Raw genomic sequence first — 18,283 nt, 5'->3', positions numbered from 1 at the left:
CCACGACCAGACCCTGCTAACTTTTTGATTTTTAGTAGAGACAAGGTTTCACCGTGTTAGCCAGGATGGTCTCGATCTCCTGACCTCGTGGTCCACCCACCTTGGCCTCCCAAAGTGCTGGGATTACAGGTGTGAGCCACCATGCCCGGCCCAAACATTAAAAATTTTTAATGCTTAGTCGAATATCTTCACGTGTAAATCTCACTCTGAGCCCTGGGTAGAGAATGAGAAAATGGTACAGTTTTCTGCCATAGAGCAAAAGCCAGCACAACTGTCAATCATCCTGGTAATGAAACTGAGTCTGGCATCTCTATGCCTATGGATTAGTTAAAGCCTCTAGAGGCACATTATTTTTTCTTCTCATTTTTAATGGAGGTTTTTTTTTTTAAAATCCACTTCTGCTTGGTAATGTGATTGCAGAGAATTAAGGAATATGTGATAATGACAAATATTTACATAGTGCCCCAGCATTGTTCTGGGTGTTCATCTCTAACTCATCTAGTCCTCACAACAATCCCATGAAGTAGTAGTTTTTTGCTGTTGTTGCTTTTTAATAAATCAGGAAACTGAAACACAGGTAGGTTATATATAAGTTGCCCAATGTCACAATGGTGATGGTAGAGGCAGGACTCAAACCCAGTCTTGTAACTGTGCTGCTGTGAGCCTATAGATAAAATGCTGTTTGCAGCTGATGAGAAAATAGTATCAGAATAAAGGAAAATGTGTCCGGCCTGGTGGCTCATGCCCGTAATCCTAGCACTTTGGGAGGCTGAGGTGGGCAGATCGCTTGAGCCCAGGAGTTCGAGACCAGCCTGGCCAATATGGTGAAACCCCATCTCTACAAAAAATAGTAAAATTAGCCAGGCATGGTGGCATGTACCTGTAGTCTCAGCTCCTCAGGACGCTGAGGTGGGAGGATCACCTGAGCCTGGGGAGGTTGAGGCTGCAGTGAGCTGTGATTGTGCCACTGTACTCCACCCTGGGTGGCAGAGTGAGACCTTGTCTCAAAAAAATAAATAAAAAGGGAAATGGAAAAAAATTGTGAGTCCCTGGTTATAATTTGTATTGTTTAGTTTATTTCCTTTTTTATGAGTGAACTTAATCCTCAGTTGATTGGCAATACATTTTTTTTTTTTTTTTTTTTTTTTTTTGAGACTGTCTCGCTGTCGCCCAGGCTGGAGTGCAATGGCGCGATCTCGGCTCACTGCAGGCTCCGCCCGCCAGGGTTCACGCCATTCTCCTGCGTCAGCCTCCCGAGTAGCTGGGACTACAGGCGCCTGCCACCTCGCCTGGCTGATTTTTTTGTATTTTTAGTAGAGGCGGGGTTTCACTGTGTTAGCCAGGATGGTCTCGATCTCCTGACCTCGTGATCTGCCCGCCTCGGCCTCCCAAAGTGCTGGGATTACAGGCGTGAGCCACCGCGCCCGGCCGATTGGCAATACATTTTCAGCAGGAATGATAAAGAATCTTCATGGATGGCTAAAGGTTGCCTTTGGGTTTTTCTTTTCCTCATCTACTGAAACACCCCTCACTTCCAGGAGCTGTCTGCGTAGGTTTCTTAGCTGAGATCTATCACCATTCACTTTCCTCCCTCCCTTCTGCCACTTCTGCAAGCCCTTCTTTAGCTGACTTGAAATGAGAGTCCCAAAAGCTCTCAGAAACTCTAGGGTTGTGGTGCATATCCCTGACCTATTCTTGTGAGTCAGTACAAAATATTAAACAGCTTAAAACTTTATTTATTGTCATGCTCCTCAAGGAAAATCCCTCCTTTAATAAAGGAAAGGAAATCCTTAATTTTAAGTTGTGAATGGAAAATTAAGGAATAAAATAAGGTCAGACATATAGATGCCTAGTTTTTAGACCCAGCGTTTTATAAAAATAGGTGTGGAGCTGCTGTGTATTTATTAAGTGCTTACCACGTGCTTGGCATCTCAATAGGCGTTTAACAAGCGTTAGCTCTTTTATCCCTCGTTAACACTCAAGGAGTTATATATTATTATTTCCATTTTACAAATCAGGAAATTGAAGCTTAGAAAGGTTAATAAATTCCCTGTGTAGCTGCAGAGCTAGGAAGAGGGAGCCAGATTTTGATACTACACCTGACTCTAACGCAACAGGTGTCGGCACTCCTCCTCTTTTCTGGCTTTTCACCTCATCTCTGCTTTCCCACATATTCCTAGCACCAGTTTTGCAGTACTATTGCTGACTTACTTCAGGGCTCTGGGATATTGCTTCTCTGGGTCCCAGAGACTCAAATGCCTACAGAGTGGTTGGGTCCTCTCCCACCACCTCTTCAGTTCCTTACGAGAACATTGACTGATTTCTCATCTGAAGACCCATTGCCCAGCCAAAGAATGGATGCCAGGTGGAAGCTGTCCTGTTGTTATCTTTTTGATCAGCATGATGCCTTTGTGTCTCAACCAACAGGCTTTTACTTATTCTTGTTTAGACATAACCTAAAAGTATTTAAATATTAAATCTTTAGCTTATTGTCTTTAGCCATCCTTAGAAGACTGTTTGAATTTTTTGCATTCATCGTTGGTTATGTAGCCCATTCATTTTTTTGGTGCATGATTTTTTGTTCTCAAAGTTTTTTTTTCTTTTGCACTAATGCTGTTGTAATAAGAATGAAAAATTAGGAAATGGAGAAAAACAAAAACTAAATCACCCGTGATACCACCAGCCAGGGATAACCACTGATATTGCAAGCAGGAAATAAAGAGTTGTGAATATCAGTATGGAGAATTAGAGATTGCAAAAAAAAAAAAATGGCATTGTACTATATATTCTATTTTGTTGCTTGCTCCTTTTGCTCAGTAGTATATTGAGGATATCTTTCCATGCCAATAAAGATACCTCCATAGCATTTTTAGCGGCTGTAGATTATTAATTGTGTGGCACTAGTTCAACTATAGTTTGTATCTCTGTTTTTTTTTTTTTTTTCCACTTGGCCATTATGTGGGACATCCTCATAGCTAAATTTATTCTTTTATTTCTAATTATTTACTTAGGATTTATTCCATGAAGTGGAATTGGTCAAGATTATACCTAAGGCTTTTAATACTTCTTGCCAGATTGCCAGGCAGAAAGGCTGCTGTGAACTTTATCATCTGAGCTTATGATGGGCGTGCTCTCTTTTTGTCTTGGCTTCATTTTTCTTCCTTCAGGAGATTATTCCCAGTACCTGCTTTATTCTTTGAAGTACATTACTTTCTTCTCCCTATCTTCTTTGCACAGAATAGCTGGCTGCTTTGTAGAAGGCCTGCCCAATATTCAAAGGACATAAGGAATGGAAAATACCACCCTCCACTTTCACATCATAATCATAATCAGCTCCTCTGTCTCATGTAGTGTGCTGTGACACAGCTTCCTCCTCTGAGCTGTCAGCCCTCCATAGCCATGAAGTATCTGTCCTGTACTGTGAGGTCTTTTACTCCCTCTTAACCTTGAATAACGGGTGCCCACACAGTTTTACCCAGACCCAAAAGATATATTCATTTACTATTTGTGAGCATTTTTTTGGTAGTTTAGACTTTTGTATGAGAATAGAGGGGACAGAGAAAAGACTTCTTAGAGCTTCCAGACTGGTTGGAAGGAAGTGCACTGTGGAACTTACTGGATCATCTAAGAGACTGCCATTTAAAGTTACCAGCGCAGTGTGTTCTTCCACAGGGAATGCTGTGAGGAAGTCCTTTTCATTCAGCTTGTAAAATATAAATGTAGTGACCTAAGTAAAGCAATGTTAATAATACACATCCATATGCATGTAAATATGTATATATCTTAGCCCTTACTGTATGTCAGGTACTATTAAATATACTGATTAGTTTATTTTCATAACAGCTTTACTTATACCTAATATACAGATGGAAAACCACAGAGGTTAAAGTAACTTGCCTCAAGTCAGAGAGGTATAGTGAGCAATGGAGCAAGCATTAAAACTCTAGCTTGTTTGACTCCATGTATTCATTCAGTAATATTAATTGAACACTTACTATATGCCAGACCATGTTCTAGCAGCTGAGGCAACAGTAGTGACATTCCGGCTAGTGAGGAGTTTGAGGGCTGATCAAGAATAACGACCTGACCGCAAGGTGGCAGTAGCATATATAAGCTTTCTTTGGGTGATGCTTTGACAGGTTTGCTTGCAGGGTAGAGGAGTCCCTTACACCATGAGACCATCCAGAAGCTTGGATGCAAGGGCCACATCCAGAGTGGGAGGAGAGGAAAGGAACTCCCCAAGATCATAGAGGAGGCTCATGTGTCTTGGTGATGTTGCTCAGCATCACACAGTGGGAGTCTGTGGTCAGAGACCCATGAAGAGCCCCAGTGGCTTGAGGTCTACCTAGCCACAGGGTTTATCCTATCTATGGTTAGAAAATGCCAACAGTTTTGAAGGGTTTGCAAAGTAGGCAGGCTCTAAATGACAAAAAGTCTGATTATTTAGGCTATGTATAAAACATTTTGATATGTAAAAATTTGAGTTTGTGCTGGTCAACTTTTGAGCCAATGGATGTCAGTCTTCTTCGAAGAAGTAAACAACCCAGGAGCCATGTTTAGCTCATTTATATAACACAGTGATCTTATTCTTACCCACCAAGTCATACTGTTTAGTGCAGACTCAAGGAGACCTGACATGGGGCTTGTGCCGTACCTCAAAGAGCAGAAGATATATACTTACATAGCAGAGCTCATGTAAAAGAGAATGGAAGAACAAGGCTGAGGGGTGTCACTGGAGGAAATTCTACAGAAATGATTGCCATCCATCCATCTTTCATCATTTCTTTCAGTCAATACCCAGGCACTTCATTGTTGTTATTTTATTAATGTGAGAATTTTTAAGAAGCACTTATTTTCCCATTTATAGTAACTTTTTCTTATGAGATCTTTCAGGACATTGCACTTGGTGGTGAAAACATCTATGGGGTCCCTTTAGGTGAAAGGCAGAATTACTGACAGGACACATAGGCTAAGTAAAATGGATCTGTTGGAGTTGGGTTTGGGCTGCAAAGATGAACTGTTAAGGTCAATGGAAAGTATCGCTTCCTGTTGAGTTGGGCGTGGGCTGGCCCACTGGAGCTTTTGAGTGTAGAATGCTGGATTGGCGGTGGCTGTTTCACTGCCTGCTCCATTATTTCAATAAAAAGGTTGTCTATGGTAATTGTGAGGGAAGCGATCAGGGATTTGCTGCAGACATTGCCATGGTGCTGTGCTGTTCTACTTCCCTTCCCTGCATTGAGGAATGTGAACTTAGAGTAATTACTCTGACAGGTGAACCTGACTTGTAACCCAGATGTGCAAAGTAAAGTTCTGACTCTCACAGTATAAGAGTTCTCTGCTTTACAAAAGGGTCACCTTAATATTTAACCCTGTGTTTGTGCCTTTTAGCATCTGCAAAAAAAAAATTAAAAAATACATATATATATACATATCTGATACATATATATATATATATCAGAACCTAGATAAAGGGTGATGAAAGTAGAGGTGTGAGACATTTTGCAAAGTGCTTAAGTGTCTCAGTTCTGAAGTCATCCTGTTTTTATCTCTTACTGCCTTTTTCACCATCAGCAAGTTTTTTAACCTCTGTGTGCCTAAGTTCGTCTATAGAAAGATAACAAGGATAACTACACTCAGATGTGGGGATCAAATGGACAGCACAGATATAGCAGAATGTGCCTGGCACATATCTACTATTCAATAAGTGATAACTATTACAATTGCTACCACTGTTAATGACAGAAGGATAAATTGATTTTATATTCCTTTTTAAGAGCACATCATGTAAAGCATGGTAGATTTTTTATTAATCTCAGACTACATTTTTTAAGGAATTATGTTACCAAGTCAGTATCTTTACAGGATTAAAATAATACAAAGGAAGAGACCCTGGGAGCATCCTTCAAGATCTGTTAGTACAACTTCATTTTACAGATACAGAAACTGAGGCCCATTGAGGGGAACTGCCTTTCTCAAGGTCATGCAGCTGAGTAGTCGCAGAGATAGGACTAGACATCAGCATTCCTGACCCTGTTACTTTAAAGGGTGACTTAGCAATAGCTCTTTATAGTTGGCCTGTAAACCCCTGATATTTAGGTTGCATTACTTAGCTTCAGATTGTAGAATGAGTCTTGTGAGAGGGCTAGCTGAAATGGCTGGTGGGTAGCTAGAGTGGCAGCCTGGGGCAAGTTAGTGTCAGGGACAAGCCTTGAAATGAGAAACCAGGTTACCTAGGGCCAGGCCGCATAGTGTCCCAGGGATCTTGGACAAATTATTCAATGTCTGCTTCCTCAATAGTAAAGTGAGATTAATGGTATGTGCCCTGTCTCTACTTCACAGTATGGTTTATAAAGTGTAAAAGAAAGGTGAGATATATATGAAGTTTTATACTTTAACATGTAAGGAATAATTCACAAAAGCCAACATTGTCATTGTTTGGCAGAATAAAAGGTCCTTTTAAGCTGTTGGTGTCAGTATGCTCTTGTTTTGGAGTCAATCCTTTTTTTGTTTTTAGAAGAATCCAATTTCTTGCCTTGGGTTACTGACTCTTTCAGTTGTAACTAAGTACAATAGCAGTTAAGCTCAAGCTGTAATAGTAGAGCTCAGTGGAAGCTAAACCAGGCACAGTAACTGACACCATATAGGTTGATTATATTTTGCATCTCCCTGTAAGTCTGTTTTATGTTATTTATAGCTTCCTATTCGTGTAGACACCAGCAGTAAACTGGGGAATATTTGTGGCAGGAATTTTTAAGAACAACCTTTAGCATCATCTCAGGCCCGGATCCATTTCCTTTTCCACAAAATTGTTTGAGATTATATCGTATGCGTTACAGAATGTTTTTCTGTATGCTCGAAACTGTATAATAAAGTTAACCAGAATTATCCATGGGGAACAATTCCAATTAAAATAAAATGCCAGTATCTGGAAAAACCTGATAGTAATGCTTTTTGTGGTGATATCCAGGTAATGATTAGATGCAGTAAACCCGGGTAGTAGGGAAGAAGAGAGATGTGGGGACGAGCAGCCTGAATACCTTGCTGGCATAGCAGCTGCCTACCTGCACCCAGAGCCCTGAGCAGATGTTACTAGGGTATTATTTGACAGCCAGCTTAGCAGTCAAGAAGGACATTCATTTGGGGTAGCATGGCAAACCGCTTCATCGGGGCTGAAGACCTGCATTTATTGATTACTTACTACATGCCACGTATTTTGTTTAGGATATATATATGTGCATGTATATAAGTTTAGAATATACCCCATGGTAGAGGCAGAGCTGTTGCAGTGAGCTGAGATCGCGCCACTGCACTCCAGCCTGAGCGACAGAGTGAGACTGTCTTAAAAACAAAAACAAACAAACAAAAAAAAGGAATATACCCCATGGCTGGAGGCATCCAGCAGCCAATTCAGGAGGAGAGCCTTCTCACACTCAGTAACTTGGCTGTCTCATCCACTTAGGAAGTATACAAGCCCCGTCGGAAATACAAACGCCACCAGGGAGCAGAGGAGCTGCTTGATGAAGAATCTCGAATCCATGCTACGCTTTTAGAATACGGCAGGTAATGAGTGGGACCCAGTCTAGGTGTCTCTTTTAAAAGAAAAGCTAATTTAAGTTGCTTCATTTGGATTAACTTGACTAGCTTCTACCTGATTGAGTTTCTGCCTTCAGCCATGAGATTTCCAACATCAGGGACTTTTCTCTGGTAATGAATTACCTGTTTCTGTGGGCGTCCTTTGTAATTCCTCTCTGGAAATATGCACCTGGCTCTGCCTTCCTTTGGGAGTTGGGGTGTTCCAGGCATTTACAGAGGCTGAGGTACTCTGTCCTGCATGCCCCTGTTTGTTAAAATCTTCAGGTAAATGAAAGCAGTTTCAGTGATTTCACTTTGTTAGAATAATAATTTCAATTTCCTGTGAATATTGTCCTAACTAGGAAAATGAAGAACTTAGAAGTAATTTTGTCACTTCTTAAAAACATCTCTAGTTAAAAAAATATATATGTTATTTTATATCCTTAGTTTTTACTTAAAAAAAAAAGTGCAAGGACATGCTTCTCCCTATTGAATTTTTTGGTTGTCACTGGGTATTAACCTTCTTTTATGTCACGCATTCTCTTCTTAGGGTAACTGATTCCTTGATGTAAGTCTCCTTGTGTTTCCTTTGTGTTGGGAGAGGCTCCTGTGTGCTGCTCTGCCTCACAGCCCAACCCTTGTGGGGTGGCTGGAACTAACTGCACTGCCACTGGTGTTTCCCTAAGCGAGCATCTGATGGCTTTGCCTGCCCTCTAGGGTACCAGAGAGAACCAGCAGGAAATTAGATTTAATTATTCTAGTTTCCAAATGGAAGTGCATGCAATTGCTTGTGTTTTTGTTTTGTTTTGTTTTGTTTTTTCTTCCTAAGAATAAAAACTAGTCTGTTTCAAAGGAAATTGAAGTAGTTCTGGACCTAGGCTGCGTGTGATGGCTGCCCCCACAGTTCACTAGTTGCTACTGTGAATTGAATGCCTCCTCCAAGTCAGGCATCACCAGGACTAGCTATGTAGTGAAAATGCCAAGTAACTTGTTAGCAATTATTAATGATGATTAATTATTAAAAATTTAAAGACAACAACCACAGCCAAGTGAGGACTCTCCTAAGCATGGGGCCCTGTGCTAGTGGATGGGTTGTGTGCTCAGGAAGCCAGCCCTGGGAATCATGAGAGAGTCTCTCTAGCCATGCCCAGCTGTAAGTGAGCAGGTGAGGCTGCATAGCTCTGGGAGAGCCAGAGCTGGAAAGACAATCTCTGTGGGTGTCCCGTGTCCCAGAATGAAGAAGTTCTTGGGAGAATGTAGTGGATTTTGTGAGTTTGTATTATTTATGCATCCATTTTTCCATCATCATGGAAAATAGGATTTTCCTGAGGGTGAAAAGGAGTTAGAAATTCAGTAAATTGTCCACCTTGCCGAGACCATGTTGACAAAATTCTAGAACAATATTCTTGTTCTGAAATTCTCAGGTTCAAATGGGATCTTTTGCATATATGTTGTAGATAGTAGCTAGTATCACCATCTGAAGGCTGGGAAAGTTCAGAACCTTCCTGCCTGTCATCAGGAGTGATTGATGCAGTTTGAGGTGAGAATCTGGCTTGGCCTCTTTAGGAAAGGAAGCAAGACAGATTTTGCTTGACTCTTCTCAAACTCTGAGAGTGAGAAAGAGCAGTGTCTTGATATCAATCCTGGTTCCTATTGGTATGGTCATGCTGCCTTCTGCTAATTTCTAAGGCTAGGGTGGGCATTTCCTGAAGGTTTTAGGTTTTTGGGGTTTTTTGGGGTGGGAGAGAGATTTTATCTTGTTTTTTTAGCTTTTTTGGCAAGGAGAGGCTAAGTTTGTGGCAGGTGGAGTAGTGGGTACTTAGGACATTCTGATAGTATATTTAGCTCATTCTCCTCTTTGAGACTAATAATGACAACATTCAGAAAGGTTAAAAAATGACTTGCTTAAGGTCATAAACTATTAAGAGGCTCAGATTGGCACTTCAGCTAAGGTGCCTTGAACTTCAAAAGCATGTCATTATCATTGTCTGCAAATACTGTTTGAGCCTTCAGTGAGAGTATATTTTTAGGCTCTGAGTTTTAGGAAGACTGGCCATATCTATTCTTTGGTCTGAAACTAAGTAAGAAGAGAATGGTTATTAAAACTGACAGAGCAAATCAGATAAAATGTACAGCCCCAACAAGTGTGTGTTCTATTCCACCTCCCTAGGAAGGCTTCTCCCTTCCTTTCTGGCGGTCTGTTTCCTCTAGGTTCTGTTCAGCACTCTCCACTGCATGGAGATCTTTCCCATTAAGTGAGGATTATATGACAATACATATATATATATAAAATTTTGAGCAGTTTGTTCAATGTAGAAAACAGTAAATGTTAACCACTGGCTGCTGTCATCATTCTCCTTATTATAATCATCATTATTAGCAGCAACAGTTCAGTTTTCAAATGCCTTCAGGTATGACCTTTTCCCCTTACAGTTCTCCTTGTCCTTGTGTGTTTATGTATGAGTAAAGAGGGGAGGCTTCCCCTTGGCCCTCTGAAGGTTCACTGAAAATGAACTGACAAAAGGCAGATTAACAGGAGAAAATGGCATACATAATTTATTATTGTGTGGGGGGAAAACCACAGAAGTGTGACTACCCAGTAACACGGTGATGTCCAGATGTGTATATATCCTTCTTCACAGGGGAAGGCAGATGGGGAAATACGCCAGTTGGAGGGGTAGTAAATGATGTTTAGGGGAAATGAATCAGACCGTGGTTAATAGATGACTTTCTGGAAATTGAATGGGATGGGAAACAGACCATGGTTTGGGTTCTAGGTATGGTATTTAATTTTCAGTCTCTTGCTCTGTGGTAGATAATGAGATTTCAGGGAGTGGATGGAAGACACTTGTGTTTTCTTTAATGGGTCCAGTCTTTATACAGATAAGAGAAAAAACCCTGTTCTAACGTGACCTTCAAGTGCCTTTAATTCAAGTTATTCAGCATATTAGGGTGCCATATTTGGGGGCAACAGCCCATGGACTCCTTCCCTTATTACCCTTCACACTAGCCCTCCCTCTAGCATGTGTATGGGAAGTCTCACCCTCTGGCCTTTTCCCCCCGACCCCTGTCAAACAAGGCTGGCCCGCTGCTGGCCCTGGGACTCACTTTGCTCCATCTTCCCTTTCACTTTAACATTGCGGCATTCCTGACTTCCTCACTCACCCCCCACTACAGTATGGCATCACAGCTTTAGGAGTCCAGATATCTCTGCCAGTGTTTCTGTTTTCTACCTTATCTTACCTCTTGTCAGGGGGAAAGTATTTTGACTTCTAGAGCAAGAAGGTCTGAAATCAGTGTTTCTTCCCTGGGGTTGAAGGTCACTCATCAGTGTTACACCCACAGTGCCCTTTGGCTTTTAGGTCTGCATTCCATCTCCTTCCCCCTATTTTGACTCTCAGTTGCTTAAATAAAGGTGAATTACGAACCTTGTCAACTATGCTGAAGGCCTTAAGGACTGTTTATCTGTTAAAAACATGGTTTGGGTATATTTTTCTAAGTGTTAATGGTGTTAGGAAAACAAGACTCATAGTTTTGATTTTGGATGTAAACAAAATTGCACACCTATAATATTTCAGTTTTGTTATGGGTTCAGTCAATTTTGAGAGGCTAACTTAAGCACCTAACCGTGCTATGAAACTGCTACTCTGGGGAAATGCATTTTATGTGCCATATATTTGACTTGCAAGAGGAGGTTTGGAGCACAGCCACCAGAATGCTGGAGTTAGCCTATTCCTCAGTATTCAAAGCCTAATTTTGAGTTCTTGAAGTCATTCTAGGCAACTCAAAGTTAGGCCTTGAATACTAAGGAATAGGCTAATGCCAGCATTCTGTAGTTAGTAAATAAAATACGACATCTCTCTCCCAACCTGTTTGTGTCTCCTATGATGATAAGGCCTATGACATGCTCATAAAAGGTATTTAGTAAGTTCTTGTCAAATGAATAAAGAATGAAGTTCACAGTCCTTGGTATTTAGGGCTTTTTATGTCCCTCTTTTGTTTTGTATTCCAAATAGATAACCATCTTAGTTTGGCCTGAGGTAATTGTTCTTGAAAGTTAGTTTGTTTTCTAGAATTGTGGTGTCCAGTATGGTAGCCACTATCCATATGTGGCTGTTGAGCAATTGAAATGCGACTAGTGTGGCTCAGGAACAGAATTTTGATTTTAATTAAGTTAAATTTAAATTTTAAGATTCGTGCTTGATTTAGTTAATGGAAAATGCTTATCTTTGGGATAACTTGGGCATATGAACCTACTAACCTACTAATTAAAAAATTGTGTGTGTGTCCTCCTCTTATATTTCTTTTGTACTGTGCTGTTCTAAATGTACATCCTTGATTTAAAGACTGGGTCCTATGACTCGGGTATGAAGAAGTGAACTGGATGATGGGAGGAGCTCTTTGCTGCTAACAGCGTAGGTAGCAAGAATCAGAGCTAAAGAAGAGGAATGCAGGAGCAAATGGAAGCATGCGGCACTGCAGATCAGAGCTGGCAGTTGGGGGAAACGGGCAGGGCCAACAGGAAAAGAGGAGCGGGAGGCAGTAGTTAATAGGCAGTTGAGGACAGTGCTTTGTCATGGAAACCTCACTGCTTTGTGACATGGATGAGGCCTTTAGGAAAATCATGTGGACTCTTCATTCATGCAGCAACCATTAATTGAGCACCTACTATGTGCTAGGCACTGAACTGCCAGGCAATGGGGATATTGAAGTGAATGAAGCTGTACATGAATATTTATAGTAGCACTGTAAATATATTGCATAATATATTGCACAATTATGAATTTAGCAATTCATAATTGCTAAAAAGTAGAAACAACCCGGATGTCTGTCAGCTAATGAAACAAAATGTGTCTTACTCATATAATGGGATATTATTCAGCCATAAAATGGAATTAAGTAGTGATTCATGCTTCAACCTGGATGAACTTTGAAAATATTCTCATGAGTCAAAGAAGCCAGACACAAAAGGCCACATATTGAGTGATTTCATTTCTATGAAATCTCCAGAATTAGCAAATCCATAGAGACAGAGGGTAGATCAGTGGTAGCCAAGGGCTGGGAAGAGGGAAGAATTGGGATTAACTGCTAATAGTAACAGAGTTTCTTTTTGAGGTGATGGAACTTTTCTTGATTTCGATAATAGCAGTGGTTGCACAACATAGTGAATACACTAAAATCCAGTGAGCAATACACTTTAAAATGGTGAATTTTATATTACATGAATTATAAGTCAGTTTTTAAAATTTTTTTTAAAAGTGAATGAAGCAAATTTCTTCCTCTCCAGAGGCTCAACAGAAAGGCTTAGAGGATTACTCATGACGGATAATTATGTTCACCACACAATGAGTGCGTTGGCTCTCACAGAAGCTCACATCTGGAGGGCTTACTTAAAAGAGTCTTCCCAGAGCCTCTGTCTTTAAGGAGGAGTAGATTCGTCCTAGGAATCAAGTCACTCAGATTTGGTTGTTTACTTCCTTATCTGGAAAATCTGTGAAGTCCCTGGGCCTTAGATAAGGGCCTTATGTCTTCTCCCCTAAAAGTCTCTGCAGACTAACGGCATAAAAAAGGAAAGATGAATACTCAAGATGCAAGGACACTTCTATAGGAGTGGGAAACTTGGGCAAGACCTTGTATTGTTCAGGGTTCCCTGGTTGAGAAAACAGTACCCTCCCACTAGTTTCAGCAGAAGGGATTGGTTACAGGGCTGGATGAGAACTAGGCTGAGCCAGGGTCAGCTCTCAAGCTTCACATTAGAACTGGAGCTCCAGGATGCTGCTTCTGCCTCCAAAATCAGGAAGCTAGCTAGCAGCCTGTAGGATTGGGAAGCTAGTGCTATAGTGGCTTGACAAGGAAGGAAACCACGCTGCTTCTGTCAAATTAGGGAGCTCTGAAAAACCAAGAAGCCACTGTGATAGCTGCTAGCCCCAGAACCTGGCTGTTTTCTGCTGTGATCCACACCAACACAATGGATCCTTTATGCTTCCCTCTTTCCTCCTTTTAACTGTTCCATATTGAAAACTCTAGCAAGTGCATCTGATTGGTGGAACCTTAATAGTATTCAGAACCCTAGGTGCAAGGGAGTATGGAAAATAGTCTCTTTTCCAGCCTCTGCAGTACTAGAAGATGCAATAGATATTAAGCCAGTCCACGGACTCTGCCATAAGGTCCTTTACAGAATTCGTGTGGATAGCCAAAATTTAACCTTGGACTACACTTTGGACCTACAGGTTTATTTCTAAAGGGTGGGCACACTGCCCAGCAGTGACTTTTTGGTCTCCCCAGTTATATGACAATCTGTTGCAAGGTCAGATGATACTTTTGGCTTCTTGATTTTTGCATTTTTTCACTTATGTTTAGTTTGTTTGTTCAGTGAATATTGGAAAAACCAGATATAAAGGTAGAATCTTTGCCCTCAGGAGAATGATACAGATAAGTAACAGTTACATGTAATCACCATCTGGGAAGTGAGAGGAGCATGAATAGATGCAGGGATGGATAGGCCAGGCTGAGCACCTGTGCGTGGGGGATGCTTCACAGGGGAGGAGGCTTTAGAGCTGAGGAGTGGAGGGTGAGTAGGGAAGCAGGGGAGAGAAGGGAACAGCTTAGTTTGTTCAGAGCTCTCTGTTCAGGTACTAAGTGTAATAGGAACACAGAAAGTGCTGCTGGTGGTGAGGTGAAACACTTGTTAGGCTGAGCCATGGAAGAGAGGCTTTATGAGGCTCCTGAGGAGGTTCTGTTTTCTCCTGAGGGAAGAGGCCTGCCATTGATAAATGTGCATCAGGCCAGTGCAGAAGTTGGACAAGGAATGGGCAGGAAGAGTGTGGGGAGTGAAGCTGGAGGACCAAGACCAGGTGAGCACACAACCAAGAAGTGAGGCAGAGAGTAGCCTTAAACTTGTTCTTTATTTTTATTTATTTATTTTTGAGAGAGAGTCTTGCTCTGTCACCCAAGCTGGAGTCCAATGCTATGATCTCGGCTCACTGCAACCTCTGCCTCCTGGGTTCAAGTGATTCTGGTGCTTCAGCCTCCCAAGTAGCTGGGACTACAGGCGTGTGCCACTATGCCCAGCTACTTTTTGTATTTTTAGTAGAGACAGGGTTTTACCATGTTAGCCAAGCTAGTCTCGAATTCCTGACGTCAGGTGATAGGCCCGCCTCAGCCTCCCAAAGTGCTGGGATTACAGCACTTTGCAGGCGTGAGCCACCACGCCCGGCTCAATTTGTTCTTCTTAAATGTTTGCATTAACTCTATTTTCTTACAAATCACTTAAAGGTGTATGAGGCTGGGTGGTTTGCATTTTGTTTTGTGTTGGGGGTTGAATGGATTTTGCATTGTTATACTTGCTTTTTAAAAAAAACAGATTTGCTGCACCCATTAACTCGTCATTTAGCATTAGGTATATCTCCTAATGCTGTCCCTCCCCCCTTCCCCCAACCCACAACAGTTCCTGGAGTGTGATGTTCCCCTTCCTGTGTCCATGTGTTCTCATTGTTCAATTCCCTATGACTGAGAACATGCGGTGTTTGGTTTTGTGTCCTTGCGATAGCTTACCGAGAATGGTGTTTTCCAGTTTCATCCATGTCCCTGCAAAGGACATGAACTCATCATTTTTTATGGCTGCATAGTATTCCATGGTGTATATGTGCCACATTTTCTTAATCCAGTCTATCATTGATGGACATTTGGGTTGGTTCCAAGTCTTTGCTATTGTGAATAGTGCCGCAACAAACATACGTGTGCATGTGTCTTTATAGCAGCATGATTTATAGTCCTTTGGGTATATACCCAGTAATGGGATGGCTGGGTCAAATGGTATTTCTAGTTCTAGATCCCTGAGGAATCGCCACACTGACTTCCACAATGGTTGAACTAGTTTACAGTCCCACCAACAGTGTAAAAGTGTTCTTGTTTCTCCACATCCTCTCCAGCACCTGTTGTTTCCTGACTTTTTAATGATGGCCATTCTAACTGGTGTGAGATGGTATCTCATTGTGGTTTTGATTTGCATTTCTCTGATGGCCAGTGATGATGAGCATTTTTTCATGTGTTTTTTGGCTGCATCAATGTCTTCTTTTGAGAAATGACGAGTTAATGGGTGCAGCAAACCAACACGGCACATGGATACATATGTAACAAACCTGCACATTGTGCACATGTACCCTAAAACCTAAAGTATAATAATAATAAAAAAAAATAGATTAATTAGAGCCAGAAAATAAACTACTTGAAACTGAATTGTGTTTTTGTGTTTTTTTTTTAAATTTAAGGTTGTGTGAAGTGAGTACACATTATTGGCATCATGCTTGGATTATGTTTGGGAATAAAAAGTGTGCTAGACTCTAAGTTATGGAAGTAGCCATTGAAGCGCATGTTTGGCTTAAGGAAACACATTTACAGTTGTTTGTATAGATATTTTTAAGGCTTTTAGCTTAAACTGTGGCTCTGAAATGCAGTTGCTGATTCAAAAAGTCATAATTGCACTTAAGGAAAATGTTGCACTTTATACTGTCTGAGAGTTCCAATTTACATTATAGTATTTGCATAGCAAGTAGGGTGGCTGGCCCTTTATTAAAAAGACAGTGGAATATGTTTGTAATTTAGGCACTTGTAACATTTTCTCAAGTCACCAAATGGCATACATTCTCTTGATGTTTTTCATGTAAAAAGTCAACCAAAATGCATTTCACTGAATTTATTGTAATTTTTTAAGTAGTAATTAAACTCCTTTTTTGTGGCCTGCAGGAGATATGGATTTAGCCGCCAGAGCAAAATGGAGAAGGTAAGAAAAACATTGATAATAAAAGAATACTTGAGAGATGGAAGTGACTCCCTTCACCTGTGACTAACACTCACAGGCTGGGCAGCAGCTTCCTGGGAAACCCAGGAAGGGGATGTGGCAGGGCTGCTGCTGCCCAGACCCTGGTCCCTGGACAGGCTGGGATGGCAGGGATGTGTGAGCTGCCTTTGGCCCCTGCATCTCCGTCCTGGCTTTTCTAGCTTGCCACCTCTACAGATTGGGGAGCAAAGCAGCAGTCTCCTCCTGGGGCTGGAAATGAGGGGTGATTGAAAGTTGTGGTCCAGGGTCAGTCACTTGGGGTCTAGTAGCTCTACAGTATGAAGATGAAGTCCACTGCCAGGGCTCCCAGAATACTCCTCATCTGAGGTGAGAGACTCCAGACAGATGTGAACAGGATGTTAGGTAGAGCACAGTTGTGAATTACAGGCCTGCCCTCTGCTGAAACAGCCAGTCATGGAAGAGCCAGGTAAATCAGGATGGCTTTTCTAACTTCACAAAGGATACCCAAAGATTTCTGTTAATTTATGTGTTTATTAATGATGCTTCATTGTCAGCAGTAGGACAGGTACATAAATGTTATGGTGCTAAACTCTTTCTCTGTTCCAGGCTCTATGTTAAGGGCTCTGTATGTTTTCACTTACTCCCTTGAACAACTCTATGAGGAGGATACTTATTTCTGCTTTTTAGGTCAGAGAGCTAATGCTCAGAGAGGCTCAGTGATTTGTCCAAGGTCACATAGCTCTAAAGTGAACTTAATAAGAATCTGAACCTAGAGGTCTGATATCAAACCTGTGCTCATAGCCACTGCCTTCTGAATAATAAAGTGTCAGCTAAAGTGGTCAGTGGCCTCTTAAAAAGATCAGTTATTGTCAGAAGATAGAGACCATCCTGGCTAACACGGTGAAACCCCGTCTCTACTAAAAATACAAAAAAACATTCTCCGGGCGTGGTGGTGGGCGCCTGTAGTCCCAGCTACTCGGGAGGCTGAGGCAGGAGAATGGTGTGAACCCGGGAGGCGGAGCTTGCAGTCAGCCAACATCGCGTCACTGCACTCCAGCCTGGGTGACAGTGCGAGACCGTCTCAAAAAAAAAAAAAGATTAGTTATTAACCTCTTTTCATTCTCCACCTGATCCCCAGATTTCTTGAACAGGACACACTCCCCCTGCTGTTCCCCTGCCACCCACTCCATTGTACCCACTCCCCAGGCTCCCCCTCTGCTTCCTGTGGTGACTGTTGTCTCTGTCACTGCAGGCACCAGCAGTGACTAGGAGCACTGTTCTAAAGCCAAACTGGCAGGTTTAGGATTCCAGCTCCTCTGTTCACTGAGTGACTCTGGATAATTTACTGAATCTTTGTACATTAGTTGACAGCATCTGTAAAATGGGGGCAGTCATTGTACCTATCTCACAGCATTATTGTGAAGATTGAAATGTAAAGGACTTAGAATGATCCAACACATAGTAAACATTTAATAAACATTATTAATATCAGTATTAGTTATTAGTACTTAGTCATGTACTGATTATGATATCTTCTTTTTTAGTTTTCTCATTATTTTTTCCCCATTTGTGTTTTTTTAGTCAACTGAATAATGATTTCCTACAGAGCAAGGTGTTTTCTGGATTTGAGTGTATCATGTTTTATCTGGTATATAATAAGGGTTTGATATGTATATTTAATTTGATATGTAACTTAAGTCTGAAAAGATTGTCTTTATATATGACTGGGCAATTTGGTTATGATTGGAAAAATCATGAGATGTCCCTGAAATAGTATTCAAATTGTGCTTGTCCTGTCATTTTTATGTCAGACGGCACATTTGAATTAGCAGTCTCATCCCCTGTAGATGTGTCCAAGCAGTTAGGAGCTCAGAGTGTTCCCATGGGCAGTGATAGACTTGTTATAGAAAA

The 18,283-nt window shown here is 41.4% G+C and overlaps 1 protein-coding gene across 3 annotated transcripts in view; it reads left to right on the top strand.

Moving 5' to 3' along the window:
• CCDC93 (coiled-coil domain containing 93) overlaps nucleotides 1–18,283 on the top strand; it is a 100,098-nt gene that overhangs the window by 20,881 nt on the left and 60,934 nt on the right. For all 3 annotated transcript variants that reach the window (XM_003275182.4, XM_030801098.1, XM_030801099.1), the window contains 2 exons: nucleotides 7,460–7,560; nucleotides 16,318–16,354. In XM_003275182.4, coding sequence (XP_003275230.3) covers nucleotides 7,460–7,560; nucleotides 16,318–16,354 — 138 coding nt within the window. The remainder of the gene's footprint in view (nucleotides 1–7,459; nucleotides 7,561–16,317; nucleotides 16,355–18,283) is intronic.

The sequence above is a fragment of the Nomascus leucogenys genome, chromosome 20, assembly GCF_006542625.1.
Source record: "Nomascus leucogenys isolate Asia chromosome 20, Asia_NLE_v1, whole genome shotgun sequence".
In the NCBI taxonomy this organism is placed as follows: Eukaryota; Metazoa; Chordata; class Mammalia; order Primates; family Hylobatidae; genus Nomascus; species Nomascus leucogenys.
This window is presented reverse-complemented; position numbering and strand designations above follow the sequence as displayed.